This window comes from Solenopsis invicta, chromosome 16 (assembly GCF_016802725.1).
Source record: "Solenopsis invicta isolate M01_SB chromosome 16, UNIL_Sinv_3.0, whole genome shotgun sequence".
In the NCBI taxonomy this organism is placed as follows: Eukaryota; Metazoa; Arthropoda; class Insecta; order Hymenoptera; family Formicidae; genus Solenopsis; species Solenopsis invicta.
In genome coordinates this window covers 24,400,093-24,426,717 of record NC_052679.1, presented here as the reverse complement: position 1 = coordinate 24,426,717, position 26,625 = coordinate 24,400,093, and the positions used below count along the sequence as shown (strand labels likewise).

Below are 26,625 nucleotides of genomic sequence, written 5' to 3'. Positions count from 1 at the left end.
GACACGCATTTTAAATATAGTATTTTTGACTAAAAAAAAGTATTTTTTTCCACGTACAGAATTATTAAACGCAAGACGTCAAATAATTAAATATTGTTTTTAATTCAAGCATTATTTCAGTGTTAGTGTATAAATTGATAAATAAAAAAAAAGAATGAGAATGAGAATGGGATAGAGGCTATGAAAGAGCGGGAGAGAGAGAGTGAAAAAAAGAGGGAAGAGAAGGAAAACAGTGTTCTAGCTATCAGCTTATCACTGCGATCGCCTCACGTAATTCGCCCGCATCAAACAGTTGCGCCAGCCTTGCCTCATCACTATACGCGCCCGGTTATTGGATAATTATTTCCTCTTATTATTTAAAAACTATTGGACAATTTTTTGCCAAAGAAAAAGTTGTTTTAGAATAACCTCAAGAATATGTTTCTTCAAAGACATAAGGTTATTCTGAATCACACTGTATATTAAAATTTATATAATTATTTATAATTATATATAATTATATGTATATAAGCATATAACCCAAAGAGAAAAAAATGTGTATAATTATATATAAATATATATAATTATATACATGTATATATATTTATACATACATACATATATATGGACATATTTTATATATAATTATAGATAAAAAAATGTTTTCCTGGGTCTCATAGAAAAATGTATCAATGTATGTGGTTTAACGTAGTTGTCCAAAAAATTACAAACAAAATAAATTTTATGCGGTTTTATATCAACAAAGATTGCAAATGTGTTTCTACTCGGAATTCTACGTCAATAGATTAATTAGATTTTAATTAGAATTATAAATTTTCTGGGCAATTTGTTAAATTTAACGAAGATTTCCTGATTTAAAAACCGCATTTATTTTTACAAGAAAAACGTGTCCAATGTGGTTTAACGTGGTTTTCCAGAAAACTGCAAACAACTTGAATGCGAATTTTACGAGCATTTCCATATGATTTTAACCTCGGAATTCCACGTTGATCATCTATTGAGCTTCTATTCAAAATTCCACGTTAATCATTCTATAGGGTTTTATGTGGAATTTGTTAAGCAATTTACTACATTTAACGAGAATTCCCCGTTTTAGTAATTGCATTCAATTGTGTAAACTCTTCAATGTAGTAACTCTAACTCGATTTACTCAAAAATCTGTTTTTTTTTGTATCAACTTGTAAAGATTTTTTTTTAAAGTAGTCGGAATTCCATAATATGTTGATTGGAAGACTAAAGTTTTTACGTTTTATTACAAAAAATTTTTGCGTAGTACGTTAATTAGGTTTTACGAGAAATTGCAATTTTCCTGGTAAATAAAAAATATGCCGTGTAATAATTTATTATTAATTTCTGCAGGAAATTCCTAAATATATATCAAAATTTAATTGGTTGAATATAGGCTTTTGAAATTATAATTTTTTGTAAATCCAGCGAATATTTAGATCTGCAAATATACAGATATATTTTGTAAAGATGTTACTATTCGTGGATATGTTTTCAACTTATGTCCGTATTTGCGGATCAGAATATTTGCTGGATTTAGGAGAAATTACAATTTTAAAAACACATATTTATTGCAGCCTGTTAAAAACATGATATTATTGTTGTAAAGATTTGTTAGGATTTTTCGATAGAATGATGAATAGTTTTATAACACGAATAGATACGAGATAGTATAATCATTTTAGTATTTTTTATAGAAGTATTTCAGTAATGTCCATATCCCAAAAACTAATTAAAATTTCTACTTTTGTACATTGCAGATTATTCACATATATGGAGCTCACATATATGGAGTGCGTCATCGAGAAATGAGACTATTTTAATTTTTAAATGGAGGACAGTCATACTAGTATTACACCGTCTTCCTCAGGGATTTGTTGATATTTCACTGATTATGTGAATCAGTTTTAACATAGAAAGGTTTGGATAAAAAAGATAACGATATCAGTATGTGATTCTCCACCTTTTACCTTTTTCTTTTGATCCTCAGTTTTTTATATTTTATTATAATATAGAGAAGGTGTGCTCTAGTTTATACTGATCTCAATGCAGAGAATTCTTAATTTGTAATGAAGTTTATATCAATTAAGAACTTTTTATTAATACGGTATAATAAATTACGTTTGTGACTTATTCAAGTATCCCCAATCTTCTTTGACCATGTCTGCCAGCTTTTCGCCAATCATATAGGTAGGCACGTTTGTGTGCGCCGATATAATCTCGGGCATGATAGAAGCGTCTGCTACTCGCAGTCCTTCAACACCAATCACCTATATACGTATACAAATGTATAAATTATAAATCAAAACGTGTGTGTATGTGTGTATGAGAGAGAGAGAGAGAGAGAGAGAGAGAGAGAGAGAGAGAGAGAGAGAGAGAGAGAGAGAGAGAGAGAGAGAGAGAGAGAGAGAGAGAGAATGTGTGTGTGTGTGTGTGTGTGCGCGCGTGCTTAGATTATTGAAATATTTGCAAAAAGTCAAATTTAGTCCATTTTTTTAGCCTTTAAAAGTGAACTCAGTGTTTTGAGGGATTGATAGAGTTTTTCACGTTAATTCCGAATATGTAGGTCTCCAGTTGACGCCATGTATCGTTCCAGAGAAAATGAGTTTTAAAATGTTTTAATTCCATAAAAAATTTTCAATTTTTATAATTCAAAAAATACTTAAGGAAAAATAGCCTTTTTATAGTGTTTTGTTAAGTTCTCGAGATCGACTATAAAAAAATGCAATAAAAATAATAGAAGTTTTTACTTGAAAATGATTTTAATAATTTCTGAAATATTAAAAGGTATTGATACTTTTCAACACATTATATTCTTTATTACATTTTCTTGTAGTCAATCTGCAGAACATTTCAAAACAATATAAGAAAATTATTTTTCCTTAAGTACTTTTCAAATTATGAGGATTGAAAGTTACAGTTCTCATGGAATTGAAACTTTTTGGGGCTCATTTTCTCTGGAACGGTGCAGGGCATCAACTAAAGACCTATACATTCGGAATCAGCGTGAAAAAATCTATCAACACTTCCAAACACCGAGTTTACTTTTAAGGACTAAAGAACAAAGGCTAACTACCTATAGAAATTTTGCATCACTCTTTGAGAATAAGTACTTTAAAGTGCGCCCAACGAATACCTTTAACCTAGGATCGACGACTGCAGTTGGATCTCCTTTCGGTCCCATCTTGCAAGTTCCAGAATAATGAAAGCTTGTGATACTCGCCGTTCTTACTGCGCACTCCCAATAATCAACAGAGTCATATTTGTAGTTTTCGCATCCGGGAAAAGTATCGTTCGACAATTGTGAACCAAACTTCTGCATTGTTTTCGTCTGACCGACGGTTATTGCATTTCTAATGCCAGCAATCATCGTTTCAACATCTTCTGGATTATCAAAGTAATTTGGAGCAATCTCAGGTTTAACATTAATATTATTGGCTAATAGTCTTATTCGTCCACGACTCTTTGGTTTCAACAAAATTGGTAGTATGCTCCAACCGTAATTGCTATTATATTTCTGCCATATCTTACGCATTCGATCGTTGAAGTTCATTATAATTGGAAACAAAATATCTCCTTTAATTCCAGCACCAATAAATACCAGTTCTATGTCCGGCATACTGTCACGTTTTTTTGGATTTTTGATGTCGATAAAAGCGGCAGCCTCACACGCACCCGGGATTGTAAGTGGTCCTCTGCGCCCCTTCACAAAGTCTCCTATATACGGAAGAGTGGGATTTATCATGTCTAACAGTCGGAGACTTATCGGTTTATTCACTGTCCATGTTAACCCGCTAAATGCTACGTGATCCATCAAATTTTCACCTACTGGTAAGTCCTGAACAACATTTATTCCGAGTTCGCTAAGGTGTTTGGCGGGTCCAATGCCAGACATCATCAATAATTGTGGCGATCCGATGGCACCCGCGCTCAAAATTACTTCTTTACTCGCAAACACTTGGATAATTCGACTATTTTTGATAAACTTTACACCAATCGCCCGATTCGTACGTTGATCGATCAGGATTTTTTTTACCATGCTTTCGCGTGTCACATGAAGATTGGGACGATCTCTTGCAGGATGTAAATAAGCTCTGTTGCTGCTCATACGAGTGCCATTTATAGTCGTGGTCTGCAAATACGAGAATCCTATCATATTTTCTCCGTTATAGTCCAACACCGGATATCCCATCTCTTTGCCGGCTCTTAGGAAGGCGTCTGCCAGTAGTGTTTGAAATTTTGGGTAAGAAATATGTAACGGTCCCTGAGTTCCATGATAAGTAGTATCCGATTGCAGTTCTGGGATATCTATGGTTTCCATCTTTTTAAAGTATTCGAGGACATCCTTGTAAGCCCAGCCTACATTCCCCATTTTGGCCCATCGATTATAATCTTCGGCGCAGCCTCTGGTTGCGATCATGTAGTTTAGGACGCTGCTGCCTCCCATCACTTTTCCTCTAGGCCAATTACACCTATTCTTACTCATACCGAGACAGTATTTGTTGGATGATTTTGTTTGGTCCTTCCAATTAATATCATTACTTAGCTGCAGCATCTGAGCGAGGAGCGGAATGCCCATCAGCAAATTTTCGTTAGATCCAGCTTCGATCAACAACACTTTAATCTTGCGAATCTCACTTAATCTTGCAGCTATCGTAGCGCCAGCCGTACCGGCGCCAATTACTATGAAATCGTACACTGCTCCAAATTGCGGAACTATGTCCGGCAGCTGCTCATTCATATAACGTTGGTCTTCTATTAGGATGTTTAAGACTCCGGTACCTGTTTCAAGTATATTTGTTAATTCGTGTCCGCTGATATTATTGCCGTAAATACTGTCGTATCGTTTCGTTCGTTGTTGTCCGCTTGACTGCAACGGAACAAATATAGTAACGAATATAGTAACACTGAGAAAGCAAATGAATCTCGGAATCTTGACCGACATATCCAAGTGAGAATTGGCTATTGAACGTGTTTCGAGTTGGGCGCGATAATGCAGAATTTCTATCTAATGCCTGGCATATATACCTGCATTAAGATTCACGTTTTATAGGTGTCACTGTTTGCGCAAGCATTCCACCAATGCAGCGTATAACATCACACAAGAATTATTAAGCAGCAGATATAATTTTGTGAGAAAAAAGGAACATTCTATTGATAATTAATTCCAAGAATTAAAAAAACTGATATATTTAAACTTCCTTATTCATTCTTAACGTGATCTTCTGTTAATGTCTGTATATTAAAACGCTTCTCATAATTTGTCATAGATATATTTTTTGATAATAATTAATGTTTTCACAAGGGCAACCAAAATTATGCTGTAAAAATCACATTTAAGTGTCTAAAATATGCTTACCGGGTAAATATTTATTTTATAAAAAAATGTATCGAACAAAAAATAGAGCTTGTGATAAGTTTTATAAAAAAAGTTTATATACATGTTTTACCTAACTTCAATATTGTAGTTATTATAGTAGAAAAACTGCTTTTAAATATGTTTTTTTTATTTTGAGTAGTTTTGCGTGAAATGTAGATGCTTGGGCGGGGGAAGGGGTGTTGGCCAAAAGAGCGAGAATGGTAGCGCTTGATTACACATTAATTTAAACAATATAATTATGTTATAATTTATTTATTTTAAAATGCATCTTAGAAGGAAATTTCGGCAAGTGTAAAATTCAAAAATATCTAAAACTTTGTATATAAGTTTAGAGTAGATGGACTTAATTAATTTGGATGAACAAAACAATTTTTTTTTAGCGGCTGATGTTCGGTTTTAGGTGGTGAAATATCTCTTTGAAGAAAATCGTCTTTTTTATTTCAAAGCGTATATCGTCGAAAGTATAACTGATAGAGAAAAATGTTTTAAATAAATGTTGAATGGCTCTAAGAGTACTTTATAAAAAATTGTGATAAAAAACTGTGATAAAGAAATAAAAAAAATTTTTTTAAAATATTTTCTCCCATCATTTACCTACTTTTCAAAATTTTTCTTTCTTTTTATAAGCAAAATAAAACTTATTTTTTTACAAATTTAACGATATATGATAAAGTTATGTCGCGACACTTCTATTTTCCGAAAGTAATTGGAAACCATTCCATAAACGTATATGCGCTTGATACTTCACGAAGCCTGTTTTTTTTATATTTTTTTGTAATAGGAGATGACGAAAAAATTTCAAGGAGTGTTTATGTAAATGTTATAAAATCGCGCACATCAAGAAAAACATTTACGTAACGTTTAAGTCTACGGACCACTCCTTTGCATTTCCATGTGTGTGTGTGTGTGTGTGTTTTTATTACTGAAAATAAATTTTTAATAACAATAAAAAAAACTCATTTTACAACAATTTTTTTATTATAACGACTAAAGTTGTAAAGTTATGTAAAATATGTATATGACTCTTTTTGTAGAACTTATCATATACAAACTTTATTTTTTGTATGCGCCTTTTTTTGTAAAATAAATATTTTCTGAAGTAATTAAAAAAAAAACTGTTTTTTCTTTCACTAAACATATCTCGAAAACTATACGAAAACGCCTATTAATTTATAAAGAAAAGTTGTTCAGTATTCTTGTCGCTATAACATATGTCAATGTCAACATAACTGGAATTGGTCCCCTATACTAGAGTTGAGTATATCTGTGATTTTTTATTCACAGTGATAATTATGAATGTGATTTTTTTTTATCAGTGATTTTTAGCAGTGAACTGTGAATGCTTAAAATCATGATTTAGGTATAATATATACTAGGTAAATTATCAATTAAAGTTTTATTATGATTTTATCAAATTTTACATCGAACAAAATACATTTTAGAGAAGACACAGTCATGTGTAAATATTTATTATAATAATCTATAATATATATTATAAAAAACGTAAACTAAAACTTTTATTTAATAAATCTTAGATTCTAATTTGTACTTTGCATTGCAAATAATCTTTAATTGCGCATTTTAATGTATAGCTTTTTAATTTGGTGACTACTCGACAGTGCGGAAAGCCAAAAGTCTCATTCACACTATTCACAGTGAATTTTCATATTTGTTCACAGGTCGTGAACGTGAATTTTTATTATCAGTGACTAATTCACAGGTAGTGAATTTTTGCTCAACTCTACCCTATACTACAGAATTACCGGCATTTTTACTTTTGAGCACTTCTAATCTTTTTCAATGTACACTTTTAACCTTAATTACATACACTTCCCTTCATTATTCTTAAGCTTGAGTTTATAATTACGCGAAGGTGCATACACTCGAGTGTTTTTTTGTTATTTAACTTTTTATGCGACCATATACATTTTGAGTTATACAAAGTTAAAGCAATAACATGGAATTTTGTTAATATGGTTTTTTAAGCAAAACTTTTATATCGAAATATTTCTTCGATAAATTGTTGTGAATAGATTGTCATTCTAAAGAGCGGTGTTTAGAAATATTTGAGATATGATTTTATGCTTGTTGTTTAATGTTAAACAGGGATAAATTATTTCTAATAAAATATCTAATGGTATTTCTAAAGCTTCTGAACACAAGAAAATTCTAAATCGGGAAAATTTTAAACAATGGAAAATTAGAAATATATAATTGTGTAACAAGATACTATGTTTTTTTTTAAACTAAACTAATTTTTTAAAATTATTTTTATGGATAGCCGTATTGTAACCACTTCTCTTTTTTTACCGATTATGTAGTGCATTTGATTCTTATAAATCACGTCCTAATTAATAAATATTTCATTACTTTAAGTCTAGAGTCTAAATCTGTTAAACAACACTCTGACAAATGTAATCGTTTAAGTTTAAATCAAAAATATTAATTATAAACAAAGTTATTCAATAAAATGAAAATGAATGCAATATTATTCTTTTTTCTTCTAATCAGTATACACTCTTACTTGAAACAGTGAACACGCGTTATTGCGGAACGATAAATATATTTTGAATAATTGAAATGTTGAAAGATTATCGAGATTGATGTAATGCAATAAAAGGGAAGGTTATTGGAAAGCCATGTTCGTTTCTTTTTATACAATAAGTATAAAAGCCATCCGCTTCTGTATTTCATTTATATGTTATTTAATATTGTAACAGTGTACGTGTGATAGTTTCTGTGGAAACAGAAGTTTCATATAACATTTATTCAAGCATTTGTGTCAAAATGTTGGTCATAAATACGGCGAAAGTTATAAATTTGTTAATTACAACGTTTCACATTGTTGCTGTCACTCCTGTTAATCATTGCGAAGTAGAACTCCACGTACCATATACTTATGGAGTAGTTTTTAATTATTTTTGGAAAATAGAAATATCACAACATAACTTTGTCATATAATATACCGTTGAATTTGTAATAAAATAAGTTTTTTGCGTGTGTGTGAAGCTGGCATATCATTTGGAAAATCACTAAACGTTGACAGTTCTGGGTTTATTTTCAATAGTTCTACAGTTCCTGATAGATAAAACAAATAGTTCTGGCCTTTAAAGTGAAAAAAACGCACAGTACAAAGTGAGATGCCAGGTTCATGCAGCATCTCAGTTGTCCAAATATTTTTTTGTTCACGGAACTCTATTTATGTAATATTATAAAATATATATTTTATAATAATTTCTTTAAAATAAATAAACTATGTTAAACGCTAGAACTCTTTTTAAAACTCATCTAGAACTATAGATTTTTTAAAATTCAACAAGAATTGGGTCTGGAAAATTACTTAGGACAAACTGAGATGCTGCGTGAACCTGGTATCTCATTTTGTACTATGCGTTTGTTTCGCTTTAAAGGCCAGAACTGTTTGTTTTATCTATCAGAAACTGTAGAACTATTAAAAATAAACTGTCAATGTTTAGTAATTTTTCACCAAATGATATGCCAGCTTCACACACACTTATTTTGCTTATAAAATAAAATAATTTTACGTAGTGAGAAAAAGTATTCGTATAATAAAAATTAAAGAAAACATTTTTTTGCCGTTATAACATACTCTTCGAGCCATTTAATTTTCATTTAGAACATTTTTCACTATCTCTTATAGTTTTGACGATATACGCTTCAAAGGAAAAAAACCGATTTTCTTCAAAGAGGTGTTTTGTCCCCTAAAAGTGTACGTATGAAAAAGTACGTGTCTCTTATTTTTGTGTGTACTACAACATATTAAAAACTCGTATAAAACTGAGGCGGACACATCCATGTGTTTTCTTGTTAGAATTTTCTCAAACCGCATTTACTCCGCAGGAAAAAATTTTTTATATATAATTATAAATAATTATACATAATTATTATTAGCAAATATGTTCATATATATTAAAATATGTATAATTATATATAAGTATATGTAATTATATGTATACAGGCATACATATATAATTAAAGATAAAAAAATGTTTTCCTGGGTCTCATAGAAAATGTATCAATATGTGGTTTAACGTAGTTGTCAAAAAACCACAAAAAAGATAAATTCTATGCGGTTTTATATCAACCAAAATTATAAACATGTTTCTACTCGGAATTCTACGTCACCAGTCTAATTAGATTTTAATTTGAATTATAAATTTCTTGTGCAATTTGTTAGATTTTACGAAAATCTTCTGATTCAAAAACCGCATTTATTCTTATAAGATAAACGTGTCCGATGTGGTTTAACGTAGTTTTCCAGAAAATTGCGAACAACTTCTATTTGATTTTACGAGCATTTCCGTAAGATTTCAAACTTGGAATTCCACGTTGATCATCTATCGAGCTTCTATTCAAAATTCCACGTTAATCATCCTATTGGGTTTCATTTGGAATTTGTTAAACAATTTACTACATTTAACAAACATTTTCTGTTTTAGTAATTGCATTCAATTGTGTGAACTTCTCAATGTAATAACTCTAACTTTTCTCAAAAATCTGTTTTTTTTCCGTACCAACTTGTAAAGATTTTTTATGAAGTAGTCGGAATTCCATAATACGTTGATTGGAAGGCTAAAGTTTCTACGTTCTATTACAAAAAATTTTTGCGTAGTACGTTAATTAGGTTTTACGAGAAATTGCGATTTTCCTGGTAAATAAAAAATATGCCGTGTAATAATTTATTATTAATTTTTGCAGGAAATTTCTAAATATATATCAAAATTTAATTGGTTGAATATGTGCTTTTGAAATTATAATTTTTTGTAAATCCAGCGAATATTTAGATCTGCAAATATACAGATATATTTTGTAAAGATGTTACTATTCGTGGATATGTTTTCAACTTATGTCCGTATTTGCGGATCAGAATATTTGCAGGATTTAGGAGAAATTACAATTTTAAAAACACATATTTATTGCAGCCTGTTAAAAACATGATATTATTGTTGTAAAGATTTGTTAGGATTTTTCGATAGAATGATGAATAGTTTTATAACACGAATAGATACGAGATAGTATAATCATTTTAGTATTTTTTATAGAAGTATTTCAGTAATGTCCATATCCCAAAAACTATTTAAAATTTCTACTTTTGTACATTGCAGATTATTGAGCTCACATATATGGAGTGCGTCATCGAGAAATGGGACTATTTTAATTTTTAAATGGAGGACAGTCATACTAGTATTACACCGTCTTCCTCAGGGATTTGTTGATATTTCACTGATTATGTGAATCAATTTTAACATAGAAAGGTTTGGATAAAAAAGATAACGATATCAGTATGTGATTCTCCACCTTTTACCTTTTTCTTTTGATCCTCAGTTTTTTATATTTTATTATAATATAGAGAAGGTGTGCTCTAGTTTATACTGATCTCAATGCAGAGAATTGTTAATTTGTAATGAAGTTTATATCAATTAAGAACTTTTTATTAATACGGTATAATAAATTACGTTTGTGACTTATTCAAGTATCCCCAATCTTCTTTGACCATGTCTGCCAGCTTTTCGCCAATCATATAGGTAGGCACGTTTGTGTGCGCCGATATAATCTCGGGCATGATAGAAGCGTCTGCTACTCGCAGTCCTTCAACACCAATCACCTATATACGTATACAAATGTATAAATTATAAATCAAAACGTGTGTGTATGTGTGTATGAGAGAGAGAGAGAGAGAGAGAGAGAGAGAGAGAGAGAGAGAGAGAGAGAGAGAGAGAGAGAGAGAGAGAGAGAGAGAGAGAGAGAGAGAGAGAGAATGTGTGTGTGTGTGTGCGCGCGTGCTTAGATTATTAAAATATTTGTTGCAAAGAGTGAAATTTAGTCCTTTTTTTTAGCCTTTAAAAGTGAACTCGGTGTTTTGAGGGATTGATAAAGTTTTTCACGTTAATTCCGAATATGTAGGTCTCCAGTTGACGCCATGCATCGTTCCAGAGAAAATGAGCTTTAAAAAGTTTCAATTCCATAATAAATGTAATTTTTAATTTATATAATTCAAAAAGTATTTAAGGAAAAATAGATTTTTTTATAGTATTTTGTTAAGTTCTTGAGATCGACTATAAGAAAATGCAATAAAAATAATAGAAGTTTTTACTTGAAAATGATTTTATTAATTTTTGAAATATTAAAAGTTATCGATACTTCTTAACACATTATATTTTATATTGCATTTTCTTGTAGCCGATTTGCAGAACATTTTGAAACACTATAAGAAAATTATTTTTCCTTAAGTACTTTTCAAATTATGAGGATTGAAAGTTACAGTTCTCATGGAATGGAAACTTTTTGGGGCTCATTTTCTCTGGAACGGTGCAGGGCATCAATTAGAGACTTACACATTCGGAATCAGCGTGAAAAAATCTATCAACACTTCCAAACACCGAGTTTACTTTTTACACTTCCAAACACCGAGTTTACTAAGGGCTAAAAAAGAGACTAACTGCCTATAGAAATTTGGCATTACTCTTTGAGAATAAGTACTTTAAAGTGCGCCCAACGAATACCTTTAACCTAGGATCGACGACTGCAGTTGGATCTCCTTTCGGTCCCATCTTGCAAGTTCCAGAATAATGAAAGCCTGTGATACTCGCCGTTCTTACTGCGCACTCCCAATAATCATCAGAGTCATATTTGTAGTTTTCGCATCCGGGAAAAGTATCGTTCGACAATTGTGAACCAAACTTCTGCATTGTTTTCGTCTGACCGACGGTTATTGCATTTCTAATGCCAGCAATCATCGTTTCAACATCTTTTGGATTATCAAAGTAATTTGGAGCAATCTCAGGTTTAACATTAATATCATTGGCTAATAGTCTTATTCGTCCACGACTCTTTGGTTTCAACAAAAATGGTAGTATGCTCCAACCGTAATTGCTACTATATTTCTGCCATATCTTACGCATTCGATCGTTGAAGTCCATTAGAATTGGAAACAAAATATCTCCTTTAATTCCAGCACCAATAAATAGCTGTTCTATGTCCGGCATACCTTTACTTTTTTTTGGATTTTTGGTGTCAATGAAAGCGACAGCCTCACACGCAGCCGGGATTGTAAATGGTCCTCTGCGTTCCATCAGAAAGTCTCTCATATACGGAAGAGTGGGATTTATCATGTTGAACAATCGGAGACTTATCGGTTCATTCACTGTCCATGTTAGCCCGCTAAATGCTACGTGATCCATCAAATTTTCACCCACCGGCAAGTCCTGAACAGTTTTTATTCCAAGCTCGCTAAGGTGTTTTGCCGGTCCAATGCCAGACATCATCAATAATTGTGGCGATCCGATGGCACCCGCGCTCAAAATTACTTCTTTACTCGCAAACACTTGGATAATTCGACTATTTTTGATAAACTTTACACCAATCGCCCGATTCGTACGTTGATCGATCAGGATTTTTTTTACCATGCTTTCGCGTGTCACATGAAGGTTAGGACGATCTCTTGCAGGATGTAAATAAGCTCTGTTGCTGCTCATACGAGTGCCATTTATAGTCGTGGTCTGCAAATACGAGAATCCTATCATATTTTCTCCGTTATAGTCCAACACCGGATATCCCAGCTCTTTGCCGGCTCTTAGGAAGGCGTCTGCCAGTAGTGTTTGAAATTTTGGGTAAGAAATATGCAACGGTCCCTGAGTTCCATGATAAGTAGTATCCGATTGCAGCTCTAGGATATCTATGGTTTCCAGCTTTTTAAAGTATTCGAGGACATCCTTGTAAGCCCAGCCTACATTCCCCATTTTGGCCCATCGATTATAATCTTCGGCGCAGCCTCTGGTTGCGATCATGTAGTTTAGGACGCTGCTGCCTCCCATCACTTTTCCTCTAGGCCAATTACACCTATTCTTACTCATACCGAGACAGTATTTGTTGGATGATTTTGTTTGGTCCTTCCAATTAATATCATTGTTTAGCTGCTGCATATGAGCGAGAAGCGGAATGCCCATCAGCAAATTTTCGTTAGATCCAGCTTCGATCAACAACACTTTAATCTTGTGAATCTCACTTAATCTTGCAGCTATCGTAGCGCCAGCCGTACCGGCGCCAATTACTATGAAATCGTACACTGCTCCGAATTGCGGAACTATGTCCAGCACCTCCTTATTCATATAACGTTGGTTTTCTATTAGGAAGTTTAAGATTCCGGTACCTGTTTCAAGTATATTTGTTAATTCGTGTCCGCTGATATTATTGCCGTAAGTACTGTCGTATCGTTTTGTTCGTTTTTGTCCGCTTGACTGCAACGGAACAAATATAGTAACGAATATAGTAACACTGAGAAAGCAAATGAATCTCGGAATCTTGACCGACATATCCAAGTGAGAATTGGCTATTGAACGTGTTTCGAGTTGGGCGCGATAATGCAGAATCTGGATCTAATGCCTGGCATATATACTTGCATTGAGATTCACGTTTTATAGATATTACTGCCCAGATAACAATTTGTGACGGCTCACGTCACCTTCACAGCATGATATCACTTATGCGTGCAGCATCGCAGTCATATTGCCCTATCAATGTGATAGCGGCATGTGTGCATGCATGGAAAGTGGCATTATAAAGTCATGCGTGAGAAGATATATGAGTGATCGAAAAGATTATTTTATATATTCTATCGTTGTGTATGATTGTATATTTATCATTGTGTATTTTTTATAGTGAGAATTTATATCACCCTTACATGTGATACTCACACGTGCATGCACCAACGCAATCACTTTACCTGCACAACGTGACGGAGTAAAAAATGACCAAAATTTTAAATCGTCATGCATTTTACAATTTTATATAAATGTTCTTATTAATATAACAATATATAAAAAATATATATTTTAATATAATAGGAAATATTTTATATATGATTTTTTTTAATTTTTATTGTTAATTAATCAGAAATTATAGGACAAATACAATTTCTTTTTTACTATAATTTTTAAATAATTTTCAATATAATATTTAAATATAACTTACATAATTTATATATAATACAGTTTTATATTATATACACATAATACATATAATTTTTTATTTAATATATTAAATTATTTATCTATTTATTTATCTCTTTTAAGTATTTTCAATTTTAATTATGAATTTAAAAATATTACCTATTATGTAATTTACAAAATTGTGCTTTCTTTTTTAACTTTTAAATTTTATCCCATTTTATTGTAAGGCATTATTACAATCCAGTTTCTCAGTTTAAACTTGCGCGCACGTTTTTTCTGAACGCACCGCAGTGACTGTAAAAAAAAAGTTCCATCGCCATTAAAAATTTGTTGCTTTATTGCTGATGCACCAGCAAGGGCATTTATCTTAAATCATTTTGGACACACATCGTCGAACGCGTGTTCAAAATGTAAAGTAAAAGGTCATCGTTGCGAAGGAACAGCATCTTTTTCTGGAACGATGGTTTTTCCGGGGATTCGTCATCCACCAAGAACGGATGACCAATATCGGATATGATAGATGAAGATCACCATAAAGGTGCAAGTCCCTTGAGTCCACTCATAGTGACGCATGTGCCATTCGAAGCTATGCACCTCGCAGCTATACATAGGAGTTGTCAAAAAAATTCTGCACACACATCTGACAGGAAAGTATGGGAAACAGAAATTAAATACAAGAAAAGTAGAAATTCTTGATTCCCGGATGGTGGATCTTCAAGTATATTGTCCATCGGAATTTAACCGCCGCCCAAATAAATTCTCTATGTTTTGCCATTTCAAAGGCACTGAGTTGAAACAATTCTTACTGTATACTGCTCCGGTTGTGCTGCAAAATGTTTTACATGAAGAATACTACGAGCATTTTATACTCCCTACACTTTGTGATGCGTCTTCTTAGCTTAGAAAATGTCCCCGATTCAACGTATATTTGGTGGAAAGAAGCTCTGGAAAGTTATGTCAACTTATGCGAGAAACTGTACGGAGAACAATTTCTCTCGTATAATGTGCACGGTCTCCTGCATGTAGTCGACAATGTTGCAAGATTGGGACCTTTGGATTCATATAGCGCCTTTTGCTATGAAAATAATATGCCTCAATTCCGAAAATATATTTGAAAACCGCATTTAGCTCTTGAACAATTTTACAATAGAATGTGCGAATTAAATGACATTGTCCTAGCTTCCGTTGATAATACAATCCAAATTCATGCATCTACAATTCACGTAGAAGGACCTCTATTGCAATATATGCCTGCCCGCCTTTACCGACAATTTCGAAAACTGACAATTGGGAATATCACATTTTCCACTTCTCTTCGTGACAATTGCTGCATTCAAAATAATGAAGAAATCTGCATTATACAAAATATAGTTCAAATGGAAGAACGTACTATCTTTATTGTCAAAAAATTTTGAACGCAAGTTTGTATATACGATGTTGGTAGAACTTCTGATTTTGCAGAAGTTTTCCAATGTTCCAATTTATCCATTGCAGTCGAGGCAATAAACTTGACGGACGTATGAAGGAAAATGTATAGAATGCCGAAATGGAGCTTTCAAGAAGGTCAAGAAGAGCGCATTCTTGAAAATATATGGATTTGTGTATCATTAATGCCACTTTCCATGCATGCACACGTGCCGCTATCACATTGATGGGACAATATGACTGCAATGCATACGTGATATCACGCTGTAAAAGTGACGTGAGCCGTCACAAATTGTTATCTGGGCAGTAACACCTATAAAACGTGAATAACACTTTGGTGTTACCGTAATATTGATAAATGTGAAATTAAACATAAATACCGTTGTGAAAGTTTAAAAGTAAAGCGATTATACATAACATTATATATATGTAACCCTTAAATACATTGAAAATTCCTCTAAAATTTCGATTGCTTTACTGTGTGAAGACGGATTGAGAAAGAAGATTCGGATTAGGTGAAAAAAAAGTTTAAAGTCTTCTCTATTGACTGCTATAATTGACCAACTTTATTGCTTAACTAAAAGAAAATGGCACGAAAGTGAAGTTTTTTTGGGAAGGTCTCCCAGACCCACTTGTGTGTTTAAGGGATAACATTAACATTTTCGTCTACTATTATTTACGAGTAAATTATTTCAATAGTTAAAATTTGTTAAAATGGACACTTAATTATAAATTATTGAGTTTTACAACAAATTATTTCAAATTGATTTAAAAACAATGACAATTATGATTCTTTATGAATTGCATAATTGATTGGAATTGCAGTTTAATTCCGTTTAACATGGGAAAAGAAGTGATAATAGAAAAAAAGAAAATATCGAGAAGTGACAGAATGCTAAAAAGACCCAAAAAGTTATGAACTACCTCCTCGGACGAAGGACTTCCAGGCAAAAAGATATCCAAGACTCAAAAAACTGTACGAGAAGAGTTTGAAAGATTGCGACAGTCAGGAAAAAACATGATTGCTAATAATGAACAAAGACAAGTTGCATTTTCGGAACAAGAATTATTTGTTTTATCTATCAGGAACTGTAGAACTATTGAAAATAAACTGTCAATGTTTAGTAATTTTTCACCAAATGATATGCCAGTTTCACACACACTTATTTTGCTTATAAAATAAAATAATTTTACGTAGTGGGTAAAAGTATAATAAAAATTAAAGAAAACATTTCTTTTGCTGTTATAAAATACTCTTCAAGCCATTCAATTTTCATTTAGAACATTTTTCACTATCTCTTATAGTTTCGACAATATACGCTTCAAAAGAAAAAAACCGATTTTTTTCAAAGGGGTGTTTTGCCCCCTAAAAGTGCACGTATGAAAAAATACGTGTCACTTATTTTTGTGTGTACTACAACATATTAAAAACTCGTTTCAATCTAAAGCGGACACATCCATGTGTTTATTTGCTACAATTTTCTCAAACCGCATTTACTCTCCAGAAAAAAATTTTTTATATATAATTATAAATAATTATACATAATTATTATTATCAAATATGTTCATATATATTAAAATATATATGATTATTTATAAGTATATGTATTTATATGTATATAGGCATACATATATAATTATAGATAAAAAAATGTTTTCCTGGGTTTCATAGAAAAATGTATCAATATGTGGTTTAACGTTGTTGTCAAAAAACCACAAAAAAGATAAATTCTATGCGGTTTTATATCAACCAAGATTGCAAACGTGTTTCTACTCGGAATTCTACGTCAACAGTCTAATTAGATTTTAATTTGAATTATAAATTTCTTGTGCAATTTGTTAGATTTAACAAAAATTTCCTTATTCAAAAACCGCATTTATTCTTATAAGAAAAACGTGTCCGTTGTGGTTTAACGTAGTTTTCCAGAAAACTGCGAACAACTTTTATTTGATTTTACGAGCATTTCCGTAAGATTTCAAACTCGGAATTCCACGTTGATCATCTATTGAGCTTCTATTCAAAATTCCACGTTAATCATACTATTGGGTTGTATTTGGAATTTGTTAAACAATTTACTACATTTAACAAAAATTTTCTGTTTAAGTAATTGCATTCAATTGTGTAAACTTCTCAATGTAATAACTCTAACTCGGTTTTCTCAAAAATCTGTTTTTTTTCCGTACCAACTTGTAAAGATTTTTTATGAAGTAGTCGGAATTCTATAATATGTTGATTGGAAGGCTACAGTTTCTACGTTCTATTACAAAAAATTCTTGCGTAGTACGTTAATTAAATTTTACAAGAAATTGCGGTTTTTCTGGTAAATAAAAAATATGCCGTGTAGTAATTTATTATTAATCCTGGAAATTCCTAATAAATATGTATTAAAAATTAATTGGTTGAATATGAATATGATAATTATATTTTGAAATTATAATTTTTCGTAATTTCAGCGAACATTCAGATCTGCAAATATACAGATATATTATGTAAAGATGTTGCTATTCGTGGATATGTTTTCAGCTTATGTCCGTATTTGTGGATAAGAATATTTGCTGGATTTAGGAGAAATTACAATTTTAAAAACACATATTTATTGCAACCTGTTAAAAGCATGATATTATTATTGTAAAGATTTGTTAGGATTTTTCGGTAGAATGATGAATAGTTTTATAACATGAATAGATATGAGATAGTATAATAATTTTAGTATTTTTTATAGAAGTATTTCAGTAATGTCCATATCCCAAAAACTAATTTCAATTTCTACTTTTGTACATTGCAGATTATTGAGCTCACATAGCTCACGCCGCTGGACGGCGTCTTCAAGAAATGGGACATTTCAATTTTCAAACGGAGGACAGTCACACAGAACTAGTATTACACCGTTTTCTTCAGGAATTTGTTGATATTTCACTGATTATGTGAATCAATTTTAACATAAAATAGTTTTGTATAAAGAAGTTAACGATATCAGTATGTGAATCTCCATCTTTTACATTTTTCTTTTGATCCTCAGTTTTCTATATTTTATTATAATATAGAGAAGGTGTGCTCTAGTTTATATTGATCTCAATGGAGAGAATTGTTAATTTGTAATAAAGTTTATATCAATTAAGAACTTTTTATTAATACGGTATAATAAATTACGTTCGTGACTTATTCAAGTATCCCCAATCTTCTTTGACCATGTCTGCCAGCTTTTCGCCAATCATATAGGTAGGCACGTTTGTGTGCGCCGATATAATCTCGGGCATGATAGAAGCGTCTGCTACTCGCAGTCCTTCAACACCAATCACCTATATATGTATATAAATGTATAAATTATAAATCAAGACGTGTGTGTATGTGTGTATGAGAGAGAGAGAGAGAGAGAGAGAGAGAGAGAGAGAGAGAGAGAAAAAGAGAGAGAGAGAGAGAGAGAATGTGTGTGTGTGTGTGCGCGTGCTTAGATTATTGAAATATTTGTTGCAAAAAGTCAAATTTAGTCCATTTTTTTAGCCTTTAAAAGTGAACTCAGTATTTTGAGGGATTGATAGAGTTTTTCACGTTAATTCCGAATATATAGGTCTCCAGTTGACGCCATGTATCGTTCCAGAGAAAATGAGTTTTAAAAAGTTTTAATTCCATAAAAAATTTTCAATTTTTATAATTCAAAAAATACTTAAGGAAAAATAGCCTTTTTATAGTATTTTGTTAAGTTCTCGAGATCGACTATAAAAAAATGCAATAAAAATAAAAGAAGTTTTTACTTGAAAATGATTTTAATAATTTCTGAAATATTAAAAGGTATTGATACTTTTCAACACATTATATTCTTTATTACATTTTCTTGTAGTCAATCTGCAGAACATTTCAAAACAATATAAGAAAATTCTTTTTCCTTAAGTACTTTTCAAATTATGAGGATTGAAAGTTACAGTTCTCATGGAATTGAAACTTTTTGGGGCTCATTTTCTCTGGAACGGTGCAGGGCATCAACTAAAGACCTACACATTCGGAATCAGCGTGAAAAAATCTATCAACACTTCCAAACACCGAGTTTACTTTTAAGGACTAAAGAAAAAAGGCTAACTGCCTATAGAAATTTGGCATCACTCTTTGAGAATAAGTACTTTAAAGTGCGCCTAACGAATACATTTAACCTAGGATCGACGACTGCAATTGGATCTCCTTTCGGTCCCATCTTGCAAGTTCCAGAATAATGAAAGTCTGTGATACTCGTCGTTCTTACTGCGCACTCCCAATAATCATCAGAGTCATATTTGTAGTTTTCGCATCCGGGAAAAGTATCGTTCGACAATTGTGAACCAAACTTCTGCATTGTTTTCGTCTGACCGACGGTTATTGCACTTCTAATGCCAGCAATCATCGTTTCAACATCTTCTGGATTATCAAAGTAATTTGGAGCAATCTCAGGTTTAACATTAATATTATTGGCTAATAGTCTTATTCGTCCACGACTCTTTGGTTTCAACAAAATTGGTAGTATGCTCCAACCGTAATTGCTACCATATTTCTGCCATATCTTACGCATTCGATCGTTGAAGTCCATTAAAATTGGAAACAAAACATCTCCTTTAATTCCAGCACCAATAAATAGCTGTTCTAGGTCCGGCATACTGTCACGTTTTTTTGGATTTTTGGTGTTAATGAAACCGACAGCCTCACACGCATTCGGGATAGTAAACGGTCCTCTGCGTCCCATCAGAAAATCTCCTATATACGGAAGAGTGGGATTTATCATGTCTAACAGTCGGAGACTTATCGGTTTATTCACTGTCCATGTTAACCCGCTAAATGCTACGTGATCCATCAAATTTTCACCTACTGGTAAGTCCTGAACAACATTTATTCCGAGTTCGCTAAGGTGTTTGGCGGGTCCAATGCCAGACATCATCAATAATTGTGGCGATCCGATGGCACCCGCGCTCAAAATTACTTCTTTACTCGCAAACACTTGGATAATTCGACTATTTTTGATAAACTTTACACCAATCGCCCGATTCGTACGTTGATCGATCAGGATTTTTTTACCATGCTTTCGCGTGTCACATGAAGATTAGGACGATCTCTTGCAGGATGTAAATAAGCTCTGTTGCTGCTCATACGAGTGCCATTTATAGTCGTGGTCTGCAAATACGAGAATCCTATCATATTTTCTCCGTTATAGTCCAACACCGGATATCCCAGCTCTTTGCCGGCTCTTAGGAAGGCGTCTGCCAGTAGTGTTTGAAATTTTGGGTAAGAAATATGCAACGGTCCCTGAGTTCCATGATAAGTAGTATCCGATTGCAGTTCTGGGATATCTATGGTTTCCATCTTTTTAAAGTATTCGAGGACATCCTTGTAAGCCCAGACTACATTCCCCATTTTGGCCCATCGATTATAATCTTCGGCGCAGCCTCTGGTTGCGATCATGTAGTTTAGGACGCTGCTGCCTCCCATCACTTTTCCTCTAGGCCAATTACACCTATTCTTACTCATACCGAGACAGTATTTGTTGGATGATTTTGTTTGGTCCTTCCAATTAATATCATTGCTTAGCTGCAGCATATGAGCGAGGAGCGGAATGTCCATCAGCAAATTTTCGTTAGATCCAGCTTCGATCAACAACACTTTAATCTTGCGAATCTCACTTAATCTTGCAGCTATCGTAGCGCCAGCCGTACCGGCGCCAATTACTATGAAATCGTACACTGCTCCAAATTGCGGAACTATGTCCGGCAGCTGCTCAGTCATATAACGTTGGTCTTCTATTAGGAAGTTTAAGACTCCGGTACCTGTTTCAAGTATATTTGTTAATTCGTGTCCGCTGATATTATTGCCGTAAATACTGTCGTATCGTTTTGTTTGTGGTTGTCCGCTTGACTGCAACGGAACAAATATAGTAACGAATATTGTAACACTGAGAAAGCAAATGAAGCTCGGAATCTTGACCGACATATCCAAGTGAGAATTGGCTATTGAAGGTGTTTCGAGTTGGGCGCGATAATGCAGAATTTCTATTTAATGCCTGGCATATATACATATGCATTAAGATTCACGTTTTATAGGTGTTACAGTTTATGCAAGCATTCCACCAATCCAGCGAACAACATCACACAAGAATTATTATGCAGCAGATATAATCTTGTGAGAAAAAAGGAACGTTCTATTGATAATTAATTTCAAGAATTAAAAAAACTGATATATTTAAACTTCCTTATTCATTCTTAACGTGATCTTCTGTTAATGTCTGTATATTAAAACGCTTCTCATAATTTGTCATAGATATATTTTTTGATAATAATTAATGTTTTCACAAGGGCAACCAAAATTATGCTGTAAATATCACATTTAAGTGTCTAAAATATGCTTACCGGGTAAATATTTATTTTATAAAAAAATGTATCGAACAAAAAATAGAGCTTGTGATAAGTTTTATAAAAAAAGTTTATATACATGTTTTACCTAACTTCAATATTGTAGTTATTATAGTAGATAAACTGTTTATAAATATTCTTTTTTTATTTTGAGTAGTTTTGCGCGAAATGTAGATGCTTGGGCGGGGAAGGGGTTTTGCCCTTCCCCCGCACCCCCTCTCCGTATTTTTTTAAATCTATTTTTACTTTAGTTGTAATTTGGCCAAAGATATCTAATTGACCATGTTGCAGTATTAAATTTGAAATTATGGTTCCCTCACGTCATTAGTGGACCGACTGAGACGGGGTGGGTTAAGTTAAGAAAAATACGGCGAAAGAGTGCTAGGCGAGGGGCGGAGCCTCTCCCCCGCCCACGTTTTCTCTGTACGTCATGTAAAAATTTGAATTTGTCAGAGTTTATTCAAAATGGTTTTTTGATTAAACTCCTAAAGTATTGGAGTTAGGTAAAAAATATGTACAGAACTTTATTTGTAGAGCTTATCACAAGCTTCATTTTTTGTTTAACACATTTTTTTGTAAATGAATATTTTCTGAAATAATTAAGAAAATCTGTTTTTTCTTTTTCTAAGTATATCTCGAAATTTGTAGGAAAGTGTCAATTAATTTATAAGAAAAAGTTGGTCAGTATTTTTGTCTCTATAACATATGTCAAGGTCAACATGATTGGAGCTGGGTCTCTTATAGTGCACAATTACTAAATATGTTCTATATAGTTCAACAGAAAAATATTTTAAAGAAAAGAATATGTTTACTTAACAAATTATGTTTTATTGCAAAAATTGAAAAGTATTACTAAGGTAATTTATTTTGGAATTAAATGAACTAGATAAAATTTGTTTGCATATTTATTTTCTAATGTAATTAATCTTTTGCCATTAAAATATTAAAATATTAAATGAGATAAGTACCTATATGTTTAATATACATTAAGCAGGAAATAATTATGTACAATTTTAGTATAAAAACAAATAATAACTCGAAATCTGTTTCAGAGGCCAAAAGAGCGAGAATGGTAGCGCTTGATTACACATTAATTTAAACAATATAATTATGTTATAATTTATTTATTTTAAAATGCATCTTAGAAGGAAATTTCGGCAAGTGTAAAATTCAAAAATATCTAAAACTTTGTATATAAGTTTAGAGTAGATGGACTTAATTAATTTGGATGAACAAAACAATTTTTTTTTGGCGGCTGATGTTCGGTTTTAGGTGGTGAAATATCTCTTTGAAGAAAATCGTCTTTTTTATTTCAAAGCGTATATCGTCGAAAGTATAACAGATAGAGAAAAATGTTTTAAATAAATGTTGAATGGCTCTAAGAGTACTTTATAAAAAATTGTGATAAAAAACTGTGATAAAGAAATAAAAAAAATTTTTTTAAAATATTTTCTCTCATCATTTACCTACTTTTCAAAATTTTTCTTTCTTTTTATAAGCAAAATAAAACTTATTTTTTTACAAATTTAACGATATATGATAAAGTTATGTCGCGACACTTCTATTTTCCGAAAATAATTGGAAACCATTCCATAAACGTATATGCGCTTGATACTTCACGAAGCCTGTTTTTTTCATATTTTTTTGTAATAGGAGATGACGAAAAAATTTCAAGGAGTGTTTATGTAAATGTTATAAAATCGCGCACATCAAGAAAAACATTTACGTAACGTTTAAGTCTACGGACCACTCCTTTGCATTTCCGTGTGTGTGTGTGTGTTTTTTTATTACTGAAAATAAATTATTAATAACAATAAAAAAAACTCATTTTATAACAGTTTTTTTATTATAACGACTAAAGTTGTAAAGTTATGTAAAATATGTATATGACTCTTTTTGTAGAACTTATCACAAACTTTATTTTTTGTATGCGCCATTTTTTGTAAAATAAATATTTTCTGAAGTAATTAAAAAAAAAATTGTTTTTTCTTTCACTAAACATATCTCGAAAACTATACGAAAACGCCTATTAATTTATAAAGAAAAGTTGTTCGGTATTCTTGTCGCTATAACATATGTCAATGTCAACATAATTGGAATTGGTCCCCTATACTAGAGTTGAGCATATCTGTGATTTTTCATTCACAGTGATAATTGTGAATGTGATTTTTTTTTATCAGTGATTTTTAGCAGTGTACTGTGAATGCTTAAAATCATGATTTAGGTATAATATATACTAGGTAAATTATCAATTAAAGTTTTATTATGATTTTATCAAATTTTACATCGAACAAAATACATTTTAGAGAAGGCACAGTCATGGGTAAATATTTATTATAATAATCTATAATATATATTATAAAAAACGTAAACTAAAACTTTTATTTAATAAATCTTAGATTCTAATTTGTACTTTGCATTGCAAATAATCTTTAATTGCGCATTTTAATGTATAGCTTTTTAATTTGGTGACTACTCGACAGTGCGGAAAGCCAAAAGTCCCATTCACACTATTCACTGTGAATTTTCATATTTGTTCACAGGTCGTGAACGTGAATTTTTATTATCAGTGACTAATTCACAGGTAGTGAATTTTTGCTCAACTCTACCCTATACTACAGAATTACCGGCATTTTTACTTTTGAGCACTTCTAATCTTTTTCAATGTACACTTTTAACGTTAATTACATACACTTCCCTTCATTATTCTTAAGCTTGAGTTTATTATTACGCGAAGGTGCATACACTCGAGTGTTTTTTTGTTATTTAACTTTTTATGTGGCCATATACATTTTGAGTTATACAAAGTTAAAGCAATAACATGGAATTTTGTTAATATAGTTTTTTAAGTAAAACTTTTATATCGAAATATTTCTTCGATAAATTGTTGTGAATAGATTATCATTCTAAAGAGCGGTGTTTAGAAATATCATTTTATGCTTGTTGTTTAATGTTAAACAGAGATAAATTATTTCTAATAAAATATCTAATGGTATTTCTAAAGCTTCTGAACACAAGAAAATTCTAAATCGGGAAAATTTTAAACAATGGAAAATTAGAAATATATAATTGTGTAACAAGGTACTATGTTTTTTTTTTAACTGAACTAATTTTTTAAAATTATTTTTATGGATAGCCGTATTGTAACCACTTTTCTTTTTTTACCGATTATGTAGTGCACTTGATTCTTATAAATCACGTCCTAAATAATAAATATTTCATTACTTTAAGTCTAGAGTCTAAATCTGTTAAACAACACTCTGACAAATGTAATCGTTTAAGTTTAAATCAAAAATATTAATTATAAACAAAGTTATTCAATAAAATGAAAATGAATGCAATATTATTCTTTTTTCTTCTAATCAGTATACACTCTTACTTGAAACAGTGAACACGCGTTATTGCGGAACGATAAATATATTTTGAATAATTGAAATGTTGAAAGATTATCGAGATTGATGTAATGCAATAAAAGGGAAGGTTATTGGAAAGCCATGTTCGTTTCTTTTTATACAATAAGTATAAAAGCCATCCGCTTCTGTATTTCATTTATATGTTATTTAATATTGTAACAGTGTACGTGTGATAGTTTCTGTGGAAACAGAAGTTTCATATAACATTTATTCAAGCATTTGTGTCAAAATGTTGGTCATAAATACGGCGAAAGTTATAAATTTGTTAATTACAACGTTTCACATTGTTGCTGTCACTCCTGTTAATCATTGCGAAGTAGAACTCCACGTACCATATACTTATGGAGTAGTTTTTAATTATTTTTGGAAAATAGAAATATCACAACATAACTTTGTCATATAATATACCGTTGAATTTGTAATAAAATAAGTTTTTTGCGTGTGTGTGAAGCTGGCATATCATTTGGAAAATCACTAAACGTTGACAGTTCTGGGTTTATTTTCAATAGTTCTACAGTTCCTGATAGATAAAACAAATAGTTCTGGCCTTTAAAGTGAAAAAAACGCACAGTACAAAGTGAGATGCCAGGTTCATGCAGCATCTCAGTTGTCCAAATATTTTTTTGTTCACGGAACTCTATTTATGTAATATTATAAAATATATATTTTATAATAATTTCTTTAAATTAAATAAACTATGTTAAACGCTAGAACTCTTTTTAAAACTCATCTAGAACTATAGATTTTTTAAAATTCAACAAGAATTGGGTCTGGAAAATTACTTAGGACAAACTGAGATGCTGCGTGAACCTGGTATCTCATTTTGTACTATGCGTTTGTTTCGCTCTAAAGGCCAGAACTATTTGTTTTATCTATCAGAAACTGTAGAACTATTAAAAATAAACTGTCAATGTTTAGTAATTTTTCACCAAATGATATGCCAGCTTCACACACACTTATTTTGCTTATAAAATAAAATAATTTTATGTAGTGAGAAAAAGTATAATAAAAATTAAAGAAAACATTTTTTTGCTGTTATAACGTACTCTTCGAGCCATTTAATTTT

At 31.6% G+C, this 26,625-nt stretch overlaps 3 protein-coding genes across 3 annotated transcripts; all 3 read right to left on the bottom strand.

Moving 5' to 3' along the window:
* Window positions 1–1,665: 1,665 nt before the first annotated feature.
* On the bottom strand, window positions 1,666–5,022 carry LOC105207232 (glucose dehydrogenase [FAD, quinone]-like). Its single transcript, XM_026134951.2, has 2 exons — window positions 3,143–5,022; window positions 1,666–2,276 (listed from the first exon to the last, which is right to left on the bottom strand). The coding sequence occupies exons 1-2, from the start codon at window positions 4,949–4,951 to the stop codon at window positions 2,124–2,126; spliced, it is 1,962 nt and encodes a 653-aa protein (XP_025990736.1). The 5' UTR covers window positions 4,952–5,022; the 3' UTR covers window positions 1,666–2,123.
* Window positions 5,023–10,801: 5,779 nt separating this feature from the next.
* Window positions 10,802–13,906, bottom strand: LOC105207054 (glucose dehydrogenase [FAD, quinone]-like). The gene is made up of 2 exons (XM_039458319.1): window positions 11,911–13,906; window positions 10,802–11,012 (listed from the first exon to the last, which is right to left on the bottom strand). The coding sequence occupies exons 1-2, from the start codon at window positions 13,717–13,719 to the stop codon at window positions 10,860–10,862; spliced, it is 1,962 nt and encodes a 653-aa protein (XP_039314253.1). The 5' UTR covers window positions 13,720–13,906; the 3' UTR covers window positions 10,802–10,859.
* A 4,979-nt stretch (window positions 13,907–18,885) lies between these two features.
* Window positions 18,886–22,100, bottom strand: LOC105207053 (glucose dehydrogenase [FAD, quinone]-like). Its single transcript, XM_039458956.1, is given in 3 exon segments — window positions 18,886–19,080; window positions 19,920–20,818; window positions 20,821–22,100. Coding segments are annotated over 3 exon segments (1,959 nt in total). The 5' UTR covers window positions 21,728–22,100; the 3' UTR covers window positions 18,886–18,927.
* Between the last annotated feature and the right edge of the window lie 4,525 nt (window positions 22,101–26,625).